The sequence below is a fragment of the Empidonax traillii genome, unplaced genomic scaffold (genome assembly GCF_003031625.1).
Source record: "Empidonax traillii isolate 1590-97213 ecotype Southwest subspecies unplaced genomic scaffold, ASM303162v1 scaffold1302:size208794, whole genome shotgun sequence".
NCBI classification, from domain to species: Eukaryota; Metazoa; Chordata; class Aves; order Passeriformes; family Tyrannidae; genus Empidonax; species Empidonax traillii.
The window spans coordinates 81,477-101,521 of record NW_020956495.1 but is presented as its reverse complement, the minus strand read 5'-3'; the positions used below and the strand labels follow the sequence as shown (position 1 = coordinate 101,521).

Below are 20,045 nucleotides of genomic sequence, written 5' to 3'. Positions count from 1 at the left end.
CTCATTACTCCAAATTCCTTCTGGAGTCAGCGAGCCATAGGAAATTCTGGGGGATGTGGTAGCTAAATTAAGGCTTAAGTGATACTGAATTCAGAAAGGGAAGCCTCATCATATAAAAGAGAGGTGACACCTACGCTGTCTGGTTTTTGAAAGGGAAAGAAGTTAATTCATTTCAATTAAGTTTTAACACCCATTTTCTGGATCCTGTGGGAATAGTAATAGTTCATGTCTTAAGTGCTAAACACTTGGCTTTTTCCTATTACTTAGTTCTAACTGTATTTTCTATGCCTCAGAATCAAAACAAATAATTTACTGAATAGAGTGATTCTGCTTCTTTGAACTACCTTAGTGGACCCAGGAATTTAATTAGTAAATTTGAAGATGTCCAAAGCATGTTGCTGTTCTTAGTATCAATTTTGATGAAATTCCTGAATAGTGGCTGGATGTTCTTGGTTTCTACTTAATGTCATGTGAAAAGATGAAGATAAAAAAAAAATCAACCAAATTAATAATAGAGATCTAAAATATGTGCTATGCTGCATGATTACAGACTGTCAACATTGCTCAGCTCCTAGAAAAATTTCTTACATTACATTTCTTACATTACATTTGTGCAGATATTTACTGTGGTATTTTTACTACAGAGCTTGTGACAATCTGAATCAAATGTCACTAAACTTGTTTTCTTTTTAAACAATTTTCTTCTCTTTTTGCATCCTCATGCAGCTAATATTCCTTTAATCTGCGCTCAGCATCATTTAATGCTCTCTGACCCTTCTTAAGTCGTCTGCCTTGCTTTCATCTGTTTAGATTTTGTTCCCTCTCCTTTTCCAAGAAATCTCTTTGCCTGACAGTCATCAGACCATTTCTTCACTCCCCTAAGACCCAGCTGCAAAATCAATTCTGTCTGCACTGCTCAAACCCCTTTGAGACTTTGAAACTAAAAGCTGAAGAAAAGTAGTATGCCAGCTGTTCAGTCTGAATGCATGAGGTGTGACTAGGAAAGTCTCCTTAACCTACAATTCAGCACCAAAGTATATGCGTGTATATATATATATAAATATATATATATATATATATATATATATATATATGTAAACTCCAACACATGCTTTGGCTGAATACAATGCCTACAGTTCCTATATGTAAAACTTATATTCCCAAAAACCTGTTCTCTGGTTAGATATTCTAGGTAATCTGAGTTGCCATGCCATGTGCATTTTGGGGCAAAGTGGGCAAAATAAATGTATGCAAAATAAAGCAAATTATACAGTTTTAACTTTTTCTCAGAAGCTTAAAAGGTTTTCCAGAACTAGGCTTCTATAACATAATTTCTCTTCTGTAATAACAGAGTGGTGTCATACTCAATATGCAATTGAGACCTCTGCAGAGAAAGTTATATATTTGGGCTAGGGATTTTCCAGAAATGAAAGTCCAGAATCTATATGGTCATTCTTGAACTGTATGGCATCTAAAATTAGTACAATTCAACGTGAATTACAGAGAGAACTCTTACTTTGTCTATCAGAATTCATTTACATAAATGCAAAATTGCTATTCGTATTTCTGGACACAATTTTTTTTTTCAAATTCCCCTGTAATTTTCACCCACCTATCAATAAGCATAAATCCCTTCTCTCACATTACTTGTTGTTGTCTATCTGCTTGTGACAGTAAATGAAAGCAATTAGTGGGATTCTCAACTAATTTGTGACTAGCATTGACACAAAGCCCTAACAAAATTATTTTCAGTTGTGCAGGAAATTTTACCCAATATCTAAATATTGCTTTAGTTGCAGTTCTGATAGTATTTTTAGCATCAGAATTATTTTTTTTTTTTAATTTTTATTTGACCAATAATGTCAAAATGGACTTCTGACTCTTGGCACAAAGCTCCATAAATTCTGTTTCTTTACACAGCAATGGTCACACTCAGCGTAGTTATAGTGTACCAAATGTGTTTAAAAGTATGTCTTTTATATGGTCTAATAACTCAAAATGTACCAAATGTATTTTTTTTTAAAAAAATGTCTTTTTTATAGCTCTCTGTGGAGGAAATATAACTGCAATGAATGGCACCATATACTCTCCTGGATACCCTGATGAGTATCCAAACTTTCAAGACTGCTTCTGGCTTGTAAGAGTACCACCTGGGAATGGAATCTACATCAATTTCACGGTTCTTCAAACTGAGCCAATATATGATTTCATAACTGTCTGGTAAGAAAACACTGTTGGCATTTATTTAATCTTCATGTGACACTATATAACAAAGCATGAATTTAAAAGAATATATTTGTGGTTTTATCCTTGAAACTGATGTTCTCTGTAGGCCAAATGAGTGGGTTGTGCCAATTCATGTTTTGCAATGGACCATTCCCTTTAGGTAGAACTGGACAAGAATTCAAAACCAGTAATAGTGTTCCTCAGTTTGTCGACAAGAGCATGCAGAAATGTGTTATGACAGCTCATCAACAACCAAGAGAAATAATACTTAAGAAAGAAGTGATAATAAGCGTTTGCAGATGTGTGTGTTAGTGGTTTAAAGTGTTAGTACTAGAAAATGCAGCAACACTTTCCTAAGTTCTTCCAAGTTGGCTCTTTCTACTTATAAGAGTACATAAGACTATTTGTATCTGGCCATGACAAAAGGAGTTATTTTCTCTATATACCTGCATCCATGTCTATCATGGCTCTGCATGATAACCTGTCACCCTCATCAGCAGCCTATCACATTAATCCCTCCACCACATATCTCAAGACATTTCATGGCTTCAGGCCTCATTCCTATACATGCGTAAAAATTGTATTATATACGTGATGTCTATAGAATTATATAGCTTATGCCACTTCTGGGATATTAATTGTTTACAGAACTGATCGAACTTTCTACAGAAGCTTCCAATGGAAAAAACCACATTTTATTCCCAATTCAAATGTTTCAAAGCATATAATTTCTCTAATAAAACAGAGGTAGAAGAGTCAATGTGTCAGAATTTGGAAAACAAAATTTTCAAAATAAAAATATCCATATTTTTATTATAAATTTATTTTTGGTTAAAATAACAATTGAAAAAATTGACTTTAAATTTCTATTATTTAATGTCTGTCAATTCTGATCTGAAAGGAAGCACATATGAACATTTAATGCCCTTGTACTCTGATTCTGTCCTCTGTACAGTTCAGTTGCACTGTTGTTTAGTACTTTGATTTAATTTTTCTACTGAAATTAGAAATTTCTACTGAAATTCATTTTCCATAATGTTGCAATGATCTTACCAGCAGTACATGTATTGTCTGAATCTTAATAAATTGTGCAAAATAATATCGGTAAATGCATGAGAAGAAGACTTTGCGTATTAGGTTTATTTATTTATTACTTTTGAAAGTATAGCTACACAAAAGTAATCAGAGGTTGTGGCAAGAAGATGAAGAACAACCACAAATTCAATAATTTTGAGTTTGTTTCGATTTTGATTTGAAAATAAGAAAATTACTTTCAAAAGGTTGTGGAATTAGGATCCAATCTACACAGGATTTGAAAAGGCCTTCAACCCTTCATGTCTGTTTTTTCTTATTTTAGTTGTCTTCTGCCTTTTAGAGTAATCTACAGCAAAATTACTGCAATTATTTAAAAATTAGAGAAATTGTATCATTTGATGGGACAAAAAAAAATATTTGTGTGTTTGTTTTTCTTAGGGATGGACCAGACCAAACTTCTCCCCAAATTGGACAGTTTAGTGGCAACACTGCCCTAGAATCAGTCTATAGCACTTCCAATCAGATTCTGATCAAGTTTCACAGTGACTTTACTACTAGTGGCTTCTTTGTTCTTAGTTATCATGGTAAGTGTGACAAATTTCTCTGTTTCACTGTCTGTAGTGGTCACTGCAGGCAGACAACTCATGAGAAAATGAATTACTTTTCCTAAGAAGAGTTGCTATTATTAGTATGACTGACCTGCACTAGTGTAATGCAAACATATGAAGGACTAATATGAATGATGAAAATAAGCTAGTTTCTTGAACAAATAAAAAAAAAAAAACAAAAACAAAGTGATGAGACAGGAACGAAGAATGTAGCAACAAGACCCTAAAGTTCAAGGTAAATGTCTTCCTACTGCTTATGATGCTTCTAAACTTCCTTTGAAATCTAAATGTTTTTGGAGGACATTAAATTTTTCTTAGTAATTGGGATATTTTGGAGAAAGCATTGGGGTATTTTGAAGAAAGTAAGTGGAATATTTGAAGAAAGCACCTCTACTTTTTTTGTAGAGATGCCAGTGATAGTGAACTATACTGTGTAGTTAACATTAGTGTACCCTGGAATTAACTACCAACTGCATGAAAATGGGTAAAAATAAATGCTACCTCTCTCTGTAATTATTCAAACCCTCTGTGGCCAAGTGTGTTTGCATTCCTATAACTACAAGGAAACAGATCCATTAGTAAGGGTGTTTTTAGGTGCTCCATGAATGCCTGCTGGAATGACTATTCTAGAAAATATTGACAAACTTCAGTCTACTTCCTGCATCCTGATCAAATTCTGGGACTAGAAGACTTCCTTTTTGACTTAGTAAAGACTGTGGTGAATATAGATAGACAGAATTTATGGGATCAGAGGAACCTTAATCTAAACAAAACAAAGCAAAACAAAAATGACCTAAAGCTCACAATGAAAAAGACCACCAGCAACAGCACTTGAATTGATTGCAGGATATAGACTCCAGTAGAGCTAGGTAGAGAGGGGTGGCAGTTTCTATTCGAAATCTTGGCATCTAAGTTGCATGTATCAGCTTGTGAAGGACAAAAATGACACTTTCTATTCATTACATATAAATTGATATTTATTGTTATCTATTAATATATCAGTATTTGACAAAAAATATGCAAAAACACTCATGGAAACATGGAATTGTTCAGGTTGGAAATGAACTTTAAGATCATTGAGTCCAACTGTAGACCCAACACAGCCAAGTCCACTACTAAATCAGGTCCACAAGTGCCAAATCAACGCATCTTGTAAATACCTCCAGGGACTGTGACTTCACCACATTCCTGGGCAGCCTGTTCCAATGGTTTACAACCCCTTTGATCAATAGATTTTTTTCATAATATCCAATATAAGCCTCACCTGGAGCAACCCGAGGCTGTTTCTTCTAGTCTAATCACTTGCTAGTAGTAAAGTGTCTCTAAGGAGCTTATCTTCCTTCTTTCACCTGTTTCTTTTGCTGTGAAAATTGTCATTCCACAGATGTGGGCCGTAATGTGTAATAAGGATGCAAACTGAGCAGCACAAGGATTACTCATGAAGAAACTTAAAACAATCTTTGGATTGATGTTTTCAAGATAAAAAAAACCCTCTCAATATCTTGGAGGCTATGATCCTTCATATCAGCTATACAAAATTTACAGCAATAAAGGAAAAGCTGTGAGAGGAGTCAAATTTATTTCAAATAGATAATTTGGGGAATAAAATTAATGATACTCACCCACAAATGAGAGATATTTGAGATAAATGATACAATTTTTTTTATTGAATCAATTTTTAATTATATTGTGATACTAATTATTAGTTTTCTTAGGATAGCACAGTTGTTTCATGTTTACTTGGTATGTTTTACTTTAAATTGCTTTATCCTAATGTTAGCTTTCTGACTCACTAATTTAAGTAGACTTTCATTATATGATCAACAAAAAGGAGCTAAACTGTCATCTGCCATAAGCAGTTGAGGTTTCAGTGCTAAAGGGAAATGCTATAAAACACCAATTCTGTATGAAAATGCACTTTCAATGAAACCAAGCATACTTCATCCTGACTTTAAAACAGGGAAGTCTACACTGTCAGCATAAATATGTCAATGTGATTTCTTTGGCTAGATTGCTGTCCTCATTGCATTAGGATTAAATGGAATTTTGTCTGTGTCCAGATATGAGTGAATCCTCTTATGTTCTCTGAAAAAAAAAGAATCCGTGTAGCTTCTGCCTACTCTTCGTACTTGTCTTTTTATTTGTTTCACCTAATTATTTGCCTGGCTGCTGCGTCATGTATTAAATCACAGAAAATTATTTCATGTGAGACTTCAAATGAGAATTCTGAAAGCAGCATTGTTCTCTGACCCTATCTGCAGGTGCGGTGTGCTCCACAACTATTCATTTACTGGGAAATTTCACATTCAAAATGCTTCTGTCCATTAGTTTTCTGTCTCTGAGTAGAGTCTTTGGGATTTCAAAGCTTGTATTTATTACAAGGCTTCAAAACTGGAGGAATTCAACAGTAAAAATATATTCTAAAAACAAACAAAAAACAAACAAAAAACTAAACACAGAAAACACCCCCCCCAAAAAAAACCCAACAAAACAAAAACAAACAAAATCAAACAAAACCAAACAAAAACACCAAACCCCCAAACAAGCAAAACAATAGTTTACAATACAAAAATATTTATTTTTTGTGTGAGATCACTTCAGTGAGAAAATTGGTAACCAATTCTATGTTTCTCAGGTTATTTATGAGGGTTTTGCCACTCAAATAAATAACTAATCAAGAACACAGATACAACTTCTGATTTTTTTGTTTCCCTTCTTTTGATTCTCCTGAAAATTTCAAAATAAATTAATAGTTTATTTTTATCCTGTTAATATGGGTATTAAATTGGTTAAGTTTTCATGGCTCTGTTAACTGTTTGAGAATGTCAGCTGTGCTTTGTTTCTGTTTATAGCCTATCAGCTCCGGGTCTGCCAGCCTCCACCAAATATACCAAATGCAGAAATTCTAACTGAGGATGATGAATTCGAAATAGGTAATATAAGAGAAAACAAAAGCAACATTTGTTTCAAAAATAAGCTTGCTGTGTATGGGATGCTTTTCAGGATGAAAAGCATGCCTGTAATATATTAGATTTTTATTTGAAAATCTGTTTTTTTAAGAAGTCATTCCTCTTCCCTATACCTCCTGGATCCCATCTGTGTTTCAGAGATGACATATAAGTAATACAGTAACTCTTCGTAATTGATTTAATTTTAAAATACATTCTTCATACTCTCTAATATAGAACATTGTAATAAACTGAAACAAACAAACACAACCCATAAGAAAATGGTATATTCTGTACCCGAATTAAGGTTGTGTGACCTTAAGGGTAAAAGCAAATTTGTAAAAATTATTAGGATCAGAGAAGGGGATGACATTCTGACTTTCTGAGACATGTAATAATATTAGCCATTTACAGTTCAAAGAAATTTGATTTATATGATCAGATGTCTGATCATATAAATTTCTTTCATATGTCAGATGTCTGATCAGCTAGTTTTGCTCATATGATGGCAAAGAAAAATAAATTTGTTTTTAGTATATACCAATATTTGATTAGTTATATAAGTAACAAAGAGAAAATATTTTTTCCCCTCTCTTCTCTGTAATCTGAGAACTTGGACCAAAGAGAACTAACTTCTGAGATATAAAAATTTCACTTTTACTGTTATATAAAACCATATGAATTATTGATTTCTTAATTAAAAAATGAAGATTTCTTATTCTCACCGTGCCAAATTTAGATATCAACTAAATCCAATTCCTATTTAATTTTGTTTTCCCTCCTCAGGATCGTATGAGTTACTGACTTTATCTAATACCTTTATTTAGTTCCATAATGGTTATCCTATAAATTATATTGCTTAAAGCTCTGTGGACATGTGGTTCACACAGCATCAGTCAAACCTAGACAAATTAGCAAACTATCCAACAAATAATGCGGTAAAAAACAGTGATGGATGCAGCACAGTGTGCAACACAAAGCTCATTTACCACGTTTCTTGAACTAATCAAAGTTGTTTATGCCAGAGGTCATTTAGCCCATTGTATGTGGTGGCAAGAAACTTCATTAATCAATAGTGTTTTCAAAGCTAAAAGTCTCAGTTAATTGCTGTTTAATGTTTCTTTTGTTTGTTTGTGTTTTGTCTTGTTTTCTTTTTCCAAACAGGAGACATAATAAGATACCAGTGTCAACCAGGCTTTACATTGGTTGGTAATGAGATTCTGACATGCCGACTGGGTGAAAGACTTCAGATGGATGGAGCACCACCTTCTTGTCAAGGTTTTTTCTCGTTTTATTTTCCTGCTGCCAGTCCAGCTGAACGGTGATTCCTCACACACCCTCCTTTATTTCTTTACATAAGATGGCATACTGAAACTATTTCAGATTCTTTTATGCTATTCCCAATATATAATTGTTGTGTTTCATATATGTCATATATTAATGCAGAATAATTAATAATCTTTCAATGAATTTTGCAAGTTTGAAAGACTGCTGGTCTACTTTGTGAAGTATTGAAAACTGCAAATAGAGATATAATACCATTTCATTGTTAAAGCTGGATTACAGTCCTGGCAACCACTAACATCACAGTTTAAACCAGTCTTTATTAAACTAAAATTTGATATATTACACTTTAATATATTTTTTCCTTAATTTTAAAGAAAATGTGAGGGTTTTCTTTCATACTAATCTGATTAAGAAGCTAATGAAGATAAACCTTGAGCATGCTCTATGAAAAAAACTGGAATATCTTTGAAGTTCCAGTGGTGGGTGTGTGTTTATGTTTTCTTACTAATTCTTCCATTATTTCCAGAAAGATAAATAAGGACTTTCAGTAATAAACATGTATGATAAAGTCTTTTCTAGAAAAAAAGACCAAAACAAAACACCATAGCCTCCTAAAAGCATAAGTTATGTAAACAACAGTCATTTTGGATTCTGTTGGTTGCTGTGATATTCCTTTGTGATCCTTCTACTCCTGAGCTTAATATTCTAACATCTACTGCAGGTTTAAAATACTTTCCCAAATCAGTCATAATAAATACATTTGATTTGCATATGTATTATATGAAAAATACTGGCTTCTGTTTTTTCTACCAATACGATACTTTGGTGTTCCTTCCCCCAGTAATTTTAATTCATTAACACATCTATAAAATACTGGTGTTGAAAGGATTATTTGGGAATAGTAAATTAATTGGCAATAAATCTACTACTTTTACAAGTAAAGCTTTAATATCTGACTGTTTCTTAGAAATTGGCAAGGTTTCAAACTGGTGCACAATATAGATGTTAGGAAATTAAACATCAGTATATTCATTTTTAAAATTAATTACTACTATAATCTCCACCTAGATTTTCATCTGAGAGTTAAAAAATTACTGTATTATAAATATACCCTTTTCCTTCATTCCTGAGAAACCAGAAGTGTCTACTATTACAGCTGAATAAACTATTTTCCCCTGATTTTATGCACAAAACTATGCTCAAGTCAAACTCATTCACAGCAGTAAGTCTAGCTCTTAAAAATGCAAAGTGATCTTGAAATGTGAGCTTCATAAGAACTTTAACACTGATAATTTCTGAAAATCCATACACTTATTTAGGCACAATTACTACTAGAAATGGCCTCCAACACCCCAATTTAGATTAAAATCCTAGCTTGGCAGAGTCATAGTATTTAATAGGTGGAAAACCATTGTAACCTCAAGGCATGTTTAAATGATGTAATATTAGGTAGGGCAAATAGAGACATATGTGCTGATCCTGAGGCATTGTGTCAGCATGTGTTGCTGAAGGCATATTTGTATGCACTGCAAGACCAAAGACAAAAACCCAGGAATGATGAATTCAGTTACCACAGTTAATCTTTTAACTGTCAGGTATAAATGTTAGACATTGATCCCCTACTGAATATTAAATCAGTGGTTTCATAATTTCTGTTTAAAGCAGAGGGAAATTAACATAGTTTTTAGGGTTAGATCCAGAGAATCAAAAAGAAAAATGCAAAGGAATTTGTTAAATTGTGTTAAAAATGACCAGTCAAACTGGATACAAAGAATAAGCAGCAGTGCAATTTTTATTTGTATTTATTTATATAATATCTAAGTTTGAAGACCACAATATATAAGCAAAATTAAATGCCTAAAATTTCTGATTTTCTTGATTTTAGTATATTCCACTGTTCTATGGATAAGCCACCATACTTTAATTGTGCAGGCTATAACAATCACTCTCAAGGAAAAAACATTTTTCTTCTGTTGGTTCTTATATGATATATTAATTCTTTTCACCAGGTCGAGCAGAAGTTTGTTGTTAGATTTCATCATGTTAACTCCTGTTGCTTTAACTCTGTACATATGTTGTATGCTTTGGCTGGTGTAAAATTACTTTAGTTTGAATTTTTCTTAAATTTTTAGCTTGAAATAAATTGATCAGTTGGATGATCATTTCTTAAAATTCTTGATGAATTCCTTCTTTAAATGAGAAAATAAACGCTAAATGACACAAGTTTATGCCAATGACTATCATTTTATTTTGTTAAAATAGTGTAGTTGCCATATGCAACATGTAAGTTTGTCCTTAATTTTTCTGTAAATTAATTTCTACTTTCAGGATAAGTGAAAACTTCACAGTAAGAAGATCCAAATTGTATTTTGCATAATAATTAAGGGACCCTGAGAAAATTCTTGAATGATGACTCTTACCTATATCTCAGATACATTTTCTCTGATTCATAAAAAACTTTCCTACCCAACTTGCAAGGGAATCTGTTTTACAGAAATAGGTCTTTAAACTGTCTATAAAATTCCTGAGGGATGTTTAGCTGAAGATCTCAAAATTAAGGACAATTTGCAAAACAGAATAATATGGAGACAGCAAAACTAGCTACAAATAAACAAGTGCATCCAGATTACTATTATGCTCTTTCTGCCACACATTTTTGTTTATATATAATTTATATATACATATATATATATATGCACTGTAGAGCTGAGTGGACCAGTTCATTCATTTGCTTGAGCTTTGTGTCACAACTGGCACAACACTGTAGTTTGACAGTCAGATTCCAGCCATGTGAGTTTTCTCAGGTGGAGTGGAAGCGTTTTATTCAGTCTCTTCTTGAAAACAATCACAGGACATGAGAAACAACTTCTTAAATTTAGCAATTAGCTGCTAATTTGCAAGTGAGTGATTAATATTTTTAAAATATATTGGCAGATTCCTTGCTCTTTCTCAAGTTCAGATTTGATGGGTTTGATGGATTTGATGGACTAGATGACCTTAAAATGTCCCTTTCAACTGAAACATTCTATGATTCTTATGAGTTTTTTTATGGAGAAGATTATTCTTTTTGTCTCTCTTCTCTGCTTTTCTGTGTTCTTTATCTCTTTTTATAGTTCAATAACTTTTTCAACATAAAACATGATTTTTGTATTTAATAAGCCAATATTGTTTTCAGTGTTCTTGAGAAACCTAAGATCCTATTATTTTTCTTGTGTAACTTTTAATAACTCAACGCCAACTAATTTTTTTATAAGAGTTAGTTGTCAATATAAAAACAGATTTCAAAGCTCCTATTTAGGAGTATTTAGTTCTGAATATACTGTAGGCACTTCTTCATATATCATGATGCAAAACCAGTTTTTGAAAAAAGTTCCGATAACATGGTATTATCAACTATTTCTATTCAATGAGATTTTTATTTTATGTAGACATAGTGAATCCAGATGATTCAAAATAAACCCTTGCATCATATTTTTAAGCACCCTTTTTATCAATTTATGTAAATAAAATGAGTAATTAAGTTCTTTTAAACTCAGAAAAATCTTGTCAATCACATGAAACAGGAGTAGTGGGCTTTAGATTTTTTTGCCAATCTTTCTGTTTCACAGTGCTCTGCCCAGCCAATGAAATGCGTCTGGATTCAACAGGAGTAATACTGAGCCCTGGATATCCTGACAGCTACCCCAATCTCCAGATGTGTGCATGGACCATTACTGTGGAAAAAGGCTATAATATCAGCATGTTCTTTGAATTCTTCCAGACAGAAAAGGAATTTGATATACTTGAGGTGTTTGATGGTAACTATAGGATGCATAACTTTGGATAATTCTTTTTCTATATAATTTTATTTTTATATTGCATCTGGGTAATCACTACTATTTATGCACATCATAATTTTTCAGTACAAAAAAATCTTAAAGGACTAATTGTTTTGATTCATTCTGCTAAAAAGAATTGCTGGATTACAGTGTTTTGAAATTGTACTGCATAAATTATGTTTAGAAATAATTTTTTTTTTTAGCAAATATATATTTTCTAGTGTATAACATGTAATTTCAACTTCTATTTTTAATTTAAGTTAATTTGCCATTTGCTTGGAGGATGCTTTTTAAATATATATATATAAAATGATGAGCATATGATTTATTGTATGTTATTTTAAACTTTGTAACTCCTTTTTTCTTTTTTTTTTTCCCCTTCCTTTGTACCAAGGACCAAATAGTCATAGCCCATTGCTCATATCTCTCAGTGGGGACTATTCATCTTCTCTAAATATAACCAGTAATAGCCATGAAGTATTTCTCCGTTGGTCAGCAGATCATGGCACCAATAAAAAAGGTTTCAGGATAAGATATATAGGTATGTAATTGTGACTCTCTACAGTGTGTATAAAATTTCAATATGGAACATTTCTGTATGTGAAAAGAGTAAGATAAGCTATGTTTTGTATATTTAATTAACCAAACTGAAAGGAAATCCAATCTGTTCTATATATGAACCTGATGATTCTGATCTTGTGAGGAAAAAATACCTCACAAATGTGCTCTGTAGAGATTTAAGAAAATGCTTCACAGGTCTTTAAAATGGCATAAACCAGCACTAAAATTGAAAGAAGCTTTCCTCTTCTCTCTCCCAGCATTTATTTGCACTCGTGTGCCTCCTGGGGCGTTTTCCAAACTGGATTTTTATGCAATTCATTAACAATTTTGGTGGGACAGAGAAAGACATAGCAACAAGGCAGGAATGAACAGCTATAAACAGGAAAAATGTGAGACCCTGAAGGATTGAACTGTGTAATTTAAGGTTAAACAGAAGCAGCAAATAGCATTAGAACAGGTTAAGTAGTATGTAAAAAATGCCAGTATTGTGTGTGTTATTAACTCAAACTAACATAATGATGAATTATGTGTGAAAATGGTATTTGACAAAGGTAGAATTTTGTATAATTTGATTTACAGAATTATTATATAATAAGAATTTCACTGGAAAATCATATTAGTTCATCAAGGAAAAGTAGACCTGTTGCAATTTGCAGCAATTGCACAAAATCTATATCTGAGTATTTTATGATGACCAAAGGTATAAAATATACAGAATGAAAAGTACTAGGGATAGTATCTGTAGATATTAGAGAAGTTACTGGTGTAAAGCAATTTCACTTTACAAAGTTAAGAAAGAAATAGGGAATAAATATTAAATTCTTTCTGCTGTGTTGTTTTGTTTTTCCTCACTCAATTTTTGGCTCCTCCACAACTGTAATTATGAGCCTAAAAATAATTAGGCTCATAACATTTGGTGAAACAGCATCCTTTAGGAGAGGATAGTTTTCTCAGACTTAAAAGAAATTTCTCAGACTAGTTATCTTGTAGTTAACTAGATAATATGCACTGTTGACTAGACACAAAATCTTATATGGTATTTTCATTTCCTATAGTACCTGTTGGATCTGTTAAAAGAGAAAGAAGAAGGAATTCTTCAAACTCTTTCCCTGCAGGCAGCAAGAGAACTATTGAGAGGTAGACAGGAAATATTTGTGACCTGTATCAATCAGAAAATACCGGTGTATTTTCTTAAACACTAAAGAAGTCTTTATCTCTGATTCTTCCAAGACTGTAAGGCAGGAGAAATTTAGTGTAAGGAAGAAAATATTTTCATAGTATGTGCTCTGAAAGATATGGAAGTGCTTCTCATTTTGATCTTTGCTTTGATATGTTTAATATGTGTTTGTTGTAAACAAATTCTATTCTGCGTAGAGGAAGCTTTCACCTGAGAAAAATATTGACCTGAAGTAAGTCATGGAACATGGAAAGGCTTAAAGAGCAAGTGAAGCAGCACTTTTCTATTTGACTGAGAAAATAAATGCCAACAGTTATAAACATTCTTCAAAGCATAAAGGAAGCACTTGGAACTTCCAGCCTAATTTTCTTTTGTACAAAAAAGGAAATTGGCCATCTTGGCTAGCAGCCTTGAATCAAACCAATTAGAGACCAAGTTAAACTCTTACAGAAACAACATTTATCTTAAACTGGTTACCAGGTTACAAGAGCCTTCTAGTTCACTCCGTAGCCAAACCCAAGTGACCTGGTACTCATGGATTTAATGAACAAGGGAGAGAAAGGAAATATAATAAGCAACTAGTGTTTAATGTCAGAGAGTCTTGAAGTACATAAATAATTTCAGATTATAGCAATTTTATCTCTTAGAGATAATCTCATAAAGATTTCTGATTTTTTCCATAGTCTCTAAATAAGAAATCTGTAAGACTTTCTGTGTTCTAAATAAATCAACAACTAAAAGCAGATTCACTATTTTTACCATGGATTTATGGTGGCACTCATATTTATGATTAAAATATATATTAAATGTTTTGTGCACTTCAGTTCATTCTATCATAGAACTTGAAAGGAACAACTTATTTAGGACCAGAAAGAAAAGACTATTTGAAAAGAGTTATGTGCAGGATTCAATAGATGTTTCCTTCTTTCAAAAATTTGTATACTACTGAAATGTATACAATTGCAATAAATTTCATCATAAACTAAAATTCTGAAGCTTATTTGATTTTAAAAGAAGATGGTGAAAAAATAAAACAGAACAAACTCCCAAAATAATAGCCAGTTATAAAAGTGAGCTATCACTCTATTTCTTTTGAGGCTACTGAAACCTGAAGCTTATAAAGAACTTAAAACACCTTATTTTTTCACCTTTATATTTTGTCATATTGTTTGATGCATGCATGATCAGGACACAAAATAAAACTTTTAGTGGTGTTTCCTCAGCTTCTTATCAGATGTCCACTGAATTCAACCAGAATTTGTCAAGAATTGTCATCTGAATTTTAAATGCATATTTTATTCATTTGATATTTATGTTTAAAGCTCTCTACTGTAGTACTCCAGAGTCCCCTCCACATGGTTTCATTGTCAGTCAGACAGGTGGACAGCTCAACAGTATGGTTCGCTGGGCTTGCGATCGAGGGTTTCGGCTCATTGGGAAAAGTACTGCTGTATGCAGGAAGTCTCCATATGGTTATTACTCGTGGGATGTTCCAGTCCCAGCTTGTCAAGGTAAATTCTTTCATACAAAAAAAAAAAAAAAAAAAAAACAAACAAACAAAAAAAAACTCTAGGAAACTTTCCTTTTCCTTTTCTAAGTTTTCTCACTCAAAATGAATAGCAGGTAAACATTTCATGGTCATACTTCCATGCCAAAATTTTTTTTTACCTCATAAAACTTATAAAAACAAATGTGTTTTTAAGAAACAGTATTTCAAGAGAATTTGCTAAGACTGGTGACACTAAAAATAATCTACCTCACTCTGGGGGATCCTTCCCCCCAACAGACATTTACAATATGAAATTATTCAAAAAGTTCATTTAAAACTGAATATATTTAAAGTTCATTTATTATAATTCAAGAACTACATTAAACATAATAAAAAAGAAAGACCTGAAACTTACTACATTTCCAAGAACAGGAAACTGGACCAAGTTTCGCCTGTGATGCCATATTTTGCCTATGTTACCATTCTAATATTTTGTGTTTTAAATTGAAATTTAAAAGATAATTAATCAGCTTAACCATATATTTAATTTCTTCTGTCTTATAAAACCAAGCATATTCTACCTAAAAAGGAAAAGGAAACGATTATTTGATACCCACAACTGTATTCCAATTCTTCCTTTCATGAAAAGAATGCTGTTGTTCTGATAACTTGCCTATGTCTGTATTCAGTGAACTATTAGAATGGGCTTTTTTCATGAAAATTTGCAGATGTGTTTATTCAAAATGCATAGATTTTGTTCCAAGATAAATGCTATCTGAATGTTCCATGTAAATTTCCCCACAAGGTTTGTTTTTTGACAAAAAGTCTTTGTAATGTCTGTTTCTAAAGCAAAAGAAAAAAAGTTTGATAAACTTCTTACTGTATATGCCTATTTTTTTTTTTTTAAAGCTGAAAGTCCTCGAAAAATACAGGCGTGCATTTGCTACATATAATTCTTTGTCTTTTTCACCAAAGGACTGCCTTCATTACACTTATTTATAGAACTTGGTCAAACTCTTAATCAGTTTTATAAGACAATGTGGAAAGAAAAAAAACCAAAACACCAAACCAACCAACAAACCCAGCTCACCAAATTTGAATACCAGATGATTATTCTTAGCGTACTTAGTAGAGTTCAGTAAGGGAAATAGTTGCAATACTCAAGTAACACTTTAGGAACAAGTGAAGTTAGGTTCTTAGTACTTTCATGGTGTCTGATCAAGTACAAAGACTGTTGGCATACTGGAAATTATTTAAAGTATTTATTAATTGAATAACAGATAGTTAATTATAACTATGTGATATGAACTTTATTTGATTCTTCCTGCAAGTCCTTGTGCTGGAAAGTAGTTTCTGGACATGATATGTAGCTGCAACTCACAAAAGCAAACCCTTTGAATTCAACTTAAAGACACATTACTACAAAACACTTCAGAAATAAACTTTTTCCATACATCAGTCATATATCTAAGCTTCCTATTGTTTTGCTGAGGTGAAAATTATCCCACTGTGGTGGGTTGACCTTGGCTGGATGTCAGGTGCCCACCCAGGTGTTCTATCACTCCCCAGCTGGACAGGGGAGACAGAAAGGTGGAAAACCACTCGTGGGTATGAATAAGGCAGTTTATTAAAGCAGAAGCCAGGAGAAAACTTGCACACATGAAAGCAAAGCAAAAGATGACATGGTTTATTATCTACTTCCCTCCAGCAGTGGTGGTTGGCCGCTTCTGAGAAGCAGGACTTCAGCACGAGTAATGGTTCCCTAGCAGGCAGCCACTGGAGACACTGAATGTCCCCCTCCTGCTCCTTGCCTTAGCTTTTATATCTGAGCTGTTGACATATGTTATGGAATATCCCTTTGGTCAGTTTGGGTCAGAGGGCCTACTTGGGTCCCCTCCCTCGATTGAGGAGGGAATGTTACAGTGCTGGTGCTGTGCTCAGCTGTAGCCAAACCCCCAGTGTGTTATCAACACTCTTCTAGCTGCCAATGCAAAGCACAGCACTGTGAGGGCTGCTGTGGGGAAATGAACTCCAGCTCAGCCAGACCCAGTACACCCACACATCCAGATGATACAGAAGATTCGCTCTCTTGTATCAAAAGATTCAGAACACCATCAGCAGATATCCTTCATGTCCTTTCACAGAGGACACTTACAAGGCATAAAAGCTTTTCAATTCCCCCTACTGCTGAACAGTACAGCTTCACCACAAATTCTAACTCTTTTAAGTGTGGGCTAGCAGGTTTTTGAACTTCATGACATTGAGTATGAACCACTTGTTTTAACAAGTATTATAATTGTCAGTCAGAATTTGCCAACCATTTTTCCAGGTGATATCAGACAACATCACAGTCCTAACTTCTACTTCCCATTCTCTAGCATTTATAGCACAAATTGCAAAGCCATTTTAATCAGTCCTTTCACACTTCTGAATGTAGAATTGCCACAAATGATCATTTAACACAGATCAAAAAAATTATTAGGCTTTCTTTTTTTATATAGTATTCCAAGTTAAAAATTTTTTTTGCAATTTTGCAGCTTCTTTCAGAGCAACACATTTTATTTTTTTTTTCTGTTTGCAAAATTAAGACTGCCATTCAAATCACAGTAGTAGTAGTAGGAATTATGACTATTTCCTATAGGAAATAAGATATCTCAGGCCTCAAAATTATCTATTCTTTAGTGATACCTCTACAGTCTGCACGTCTATTGGATTCTGGTGTTTTGGTGGGTCTTTGTAGCAATACTAATTGCATTATTTGGAAAGCATTTCTACTTCCTTTAGATTATTATTATCTAGGAATATGGTTATCTAAACTAATTCTTGTCTTTACATTGTTCATTCTGTATCTTTACCACTACTGTTGTGAGTTGTCTTCTGTAATTAATGAACATCAATAGCCCTTTCCACTACAACTTTTTTTCCAAGTTAATGAGCAATGTTAGAGCAATTTTTAATGTTCTCATTCTTATACCTATTTGACTAAAAATCTTGATATCTGAACCTCTAAACAGATAGCACCAGCCATGCTTCATATCACTTACACAACAGGACTGGGAGAACCTGAAACATCCAGACAGTGTTTTAACCCTGTGTGAGAGCTTTTTTACATTATTTATAGAAATAAACATATCTCAGTGGAAGAGACTAAATGAAGTAGCAAGGAATCAAAAAGAAATACCTCAATCCAGACTTCAGCAATTAACTGAAACCTGGGTCTTCAAAATCTAATATTGTATCATATAATGGTAAAAATAATACAAATTATTTACCAACTTCAATGTTCTAACTTTTAGATATTAACTATTCTGTTTACATAGGCATGCAGGAAATGAACTATAATGTGACGTTGTTGTTACCTATGTATCCATTTAAATTTTAATGATATTAAGTCAAGAAAAGTTTCCCATGGTAAATTATAAGGTCTGATCATGATAAAGTTTTGAAAGAATGAAAAGATTTGCACTGATCTGAGTACAGGAATTAACATGAATTCATATAAATGGTTGAATATTTACAACTGATTGTAGATCTCAGTTGAAGAATCAAAGTGTTTTAAAGCATTTGGTTTTCTTTCAGTTATTTTTTACATTTGCATTTTTATCCCAGAACTGTATGATTCTTGATTTTAATTATGAAATATTTCTCTTGCAAATAAATATTGTCTCACAAAAGTCTCATCAGAAATCATTATTAGTCCTTTATAATATCATATATGGATAGTGGGCAAATGCTTTTACAGGAATTTTAGTCTGAGGTTTTAAGTAAGTGAAGTTTAAAACAGCATTATATCCAGAAAAGTTCCCTACCTCAGTAATCTAAATTGTCCATAAGAGCAGACACAAGTGTTGTATAAATGGTGATTGTTACACAAGCTATACTAAAGTATTAAAAAAATAAATAAATATAAATTAATGAATAATTAAATATAATTACAAGAATATATGCTTATATATGGTACATAATGAGTTCAGCTTTTATGAAAAATTAATGGTGTGGAACTAATATCTGATAAAGCTAACGCATAATCCTTCTACCTTCAGGTCTTTTAGAGATGAGTATAGGTTTGAGATAGTCATATTCATACACATTAGAACAATTAATATAGCTCTGTATAAGATAAGTATATTTATTGTAAGTATTATATTTATTGCACAGACAAGGCGATAGCAAATTCGTAATAGTTTTCTGTGATCTTTTCAACACAGTATGTCTGTACTGTGGTTTGTTTTGTGTTTTTTTGTTTGTTTGTTTGGTTTTTTTTTTTACATCTCATATGCAGGGGGTTTTTTTAGGGCAATAGAAGCATATTCTAACATTGATAGTACTACAGCTGGAAGCTGTTATAGCATTGGTGCTTCACCTGTGTCTTAGCTGTGGTTATTGCCTTTAGTATTGTTATGTTGCTTATGAAGCAGATCAGTTTTACGTCAGACCGACCCCCAGTAGGGGCAAAAATAGATTAATTTTTTTCCAAGTACTTATGTGTAGTCTGAGAGGATTAACTTTCCTGTGTAGGCATGATAGGTACTTTCTTATGGCTCAAGATTCCACTTCAAAGTAAGGTATTTCAGAATTAAGTGCCTAAGCCCTTTCCTTTCCCCCCCCCCCTTTTTTTTTTCTCTGACCTACATTAGACATATGGTGTTAGAAGGTGGAAAAGGTTTAGTTGTTTGGTGGATTTTCTTTCTGGTAAAAAAAAAAAAAAAAAAAAAAAAGAAAAAGAAAAAGAAAAAAGAGAAGAGAAAAAATAGCACACCTTAAACTTTTATTTGCATTGTTCAATTTTCTTCTTAAAGTGGTAGAGGAACCAGCAAAGAGAGGTGCTTTGCTGGACCTTCTCAGCAACAAGGAGGTGCTGGTGAGGAATGTGAAGCTGAAGGGTAGCTTTGGGTG

General features: G+C 32.9%; 1 protein-coding gene across 2 annotated transcripts in view; it reads left to right on the top strand.

Annotated features, from left to right (window-relative positions):
* The window catches only part of CSMD3 (CUB and Sushi multiple domains 3), a 188,369-nt gene that overhangs the window by 96,125 nt on the left and 72,199 nt on the right, over window positions 1–20,045 (top strand). For both annotated transcript variants that reach the window (XM_027906492.1, XM_027906493.1), the window contains exons 17-23: window positions 2,043–2,220; window positions 3,700–3,845; window positions 6,722–6,802; window positions 7,982–8,095; window positions 11,713–11,901; window positions 12,317–12,463; window positions 14,983–15,171. In XM_027906492.1, the coding sequence (XP_027762293.1) occupies window positions 2,043–2,220; window positions 3,700–3,845; window positions 6,722–6,802; window positions 7,982–8,095; window positions 11,713–11,901; window positions 12,317–12,463; window positions 14,983–15,171 (1,044 nt within the window). The remainder of the gene's footprint in view (window positions 1–2,042; window positions 2,221–3,699; window positions 3,846–6,721; window positions 6,803–7,981; window positions 8,096–11,712; window positions 11,902–12,316; window positions 12,464–14,982; window positions 15,172–20,045) is intronic.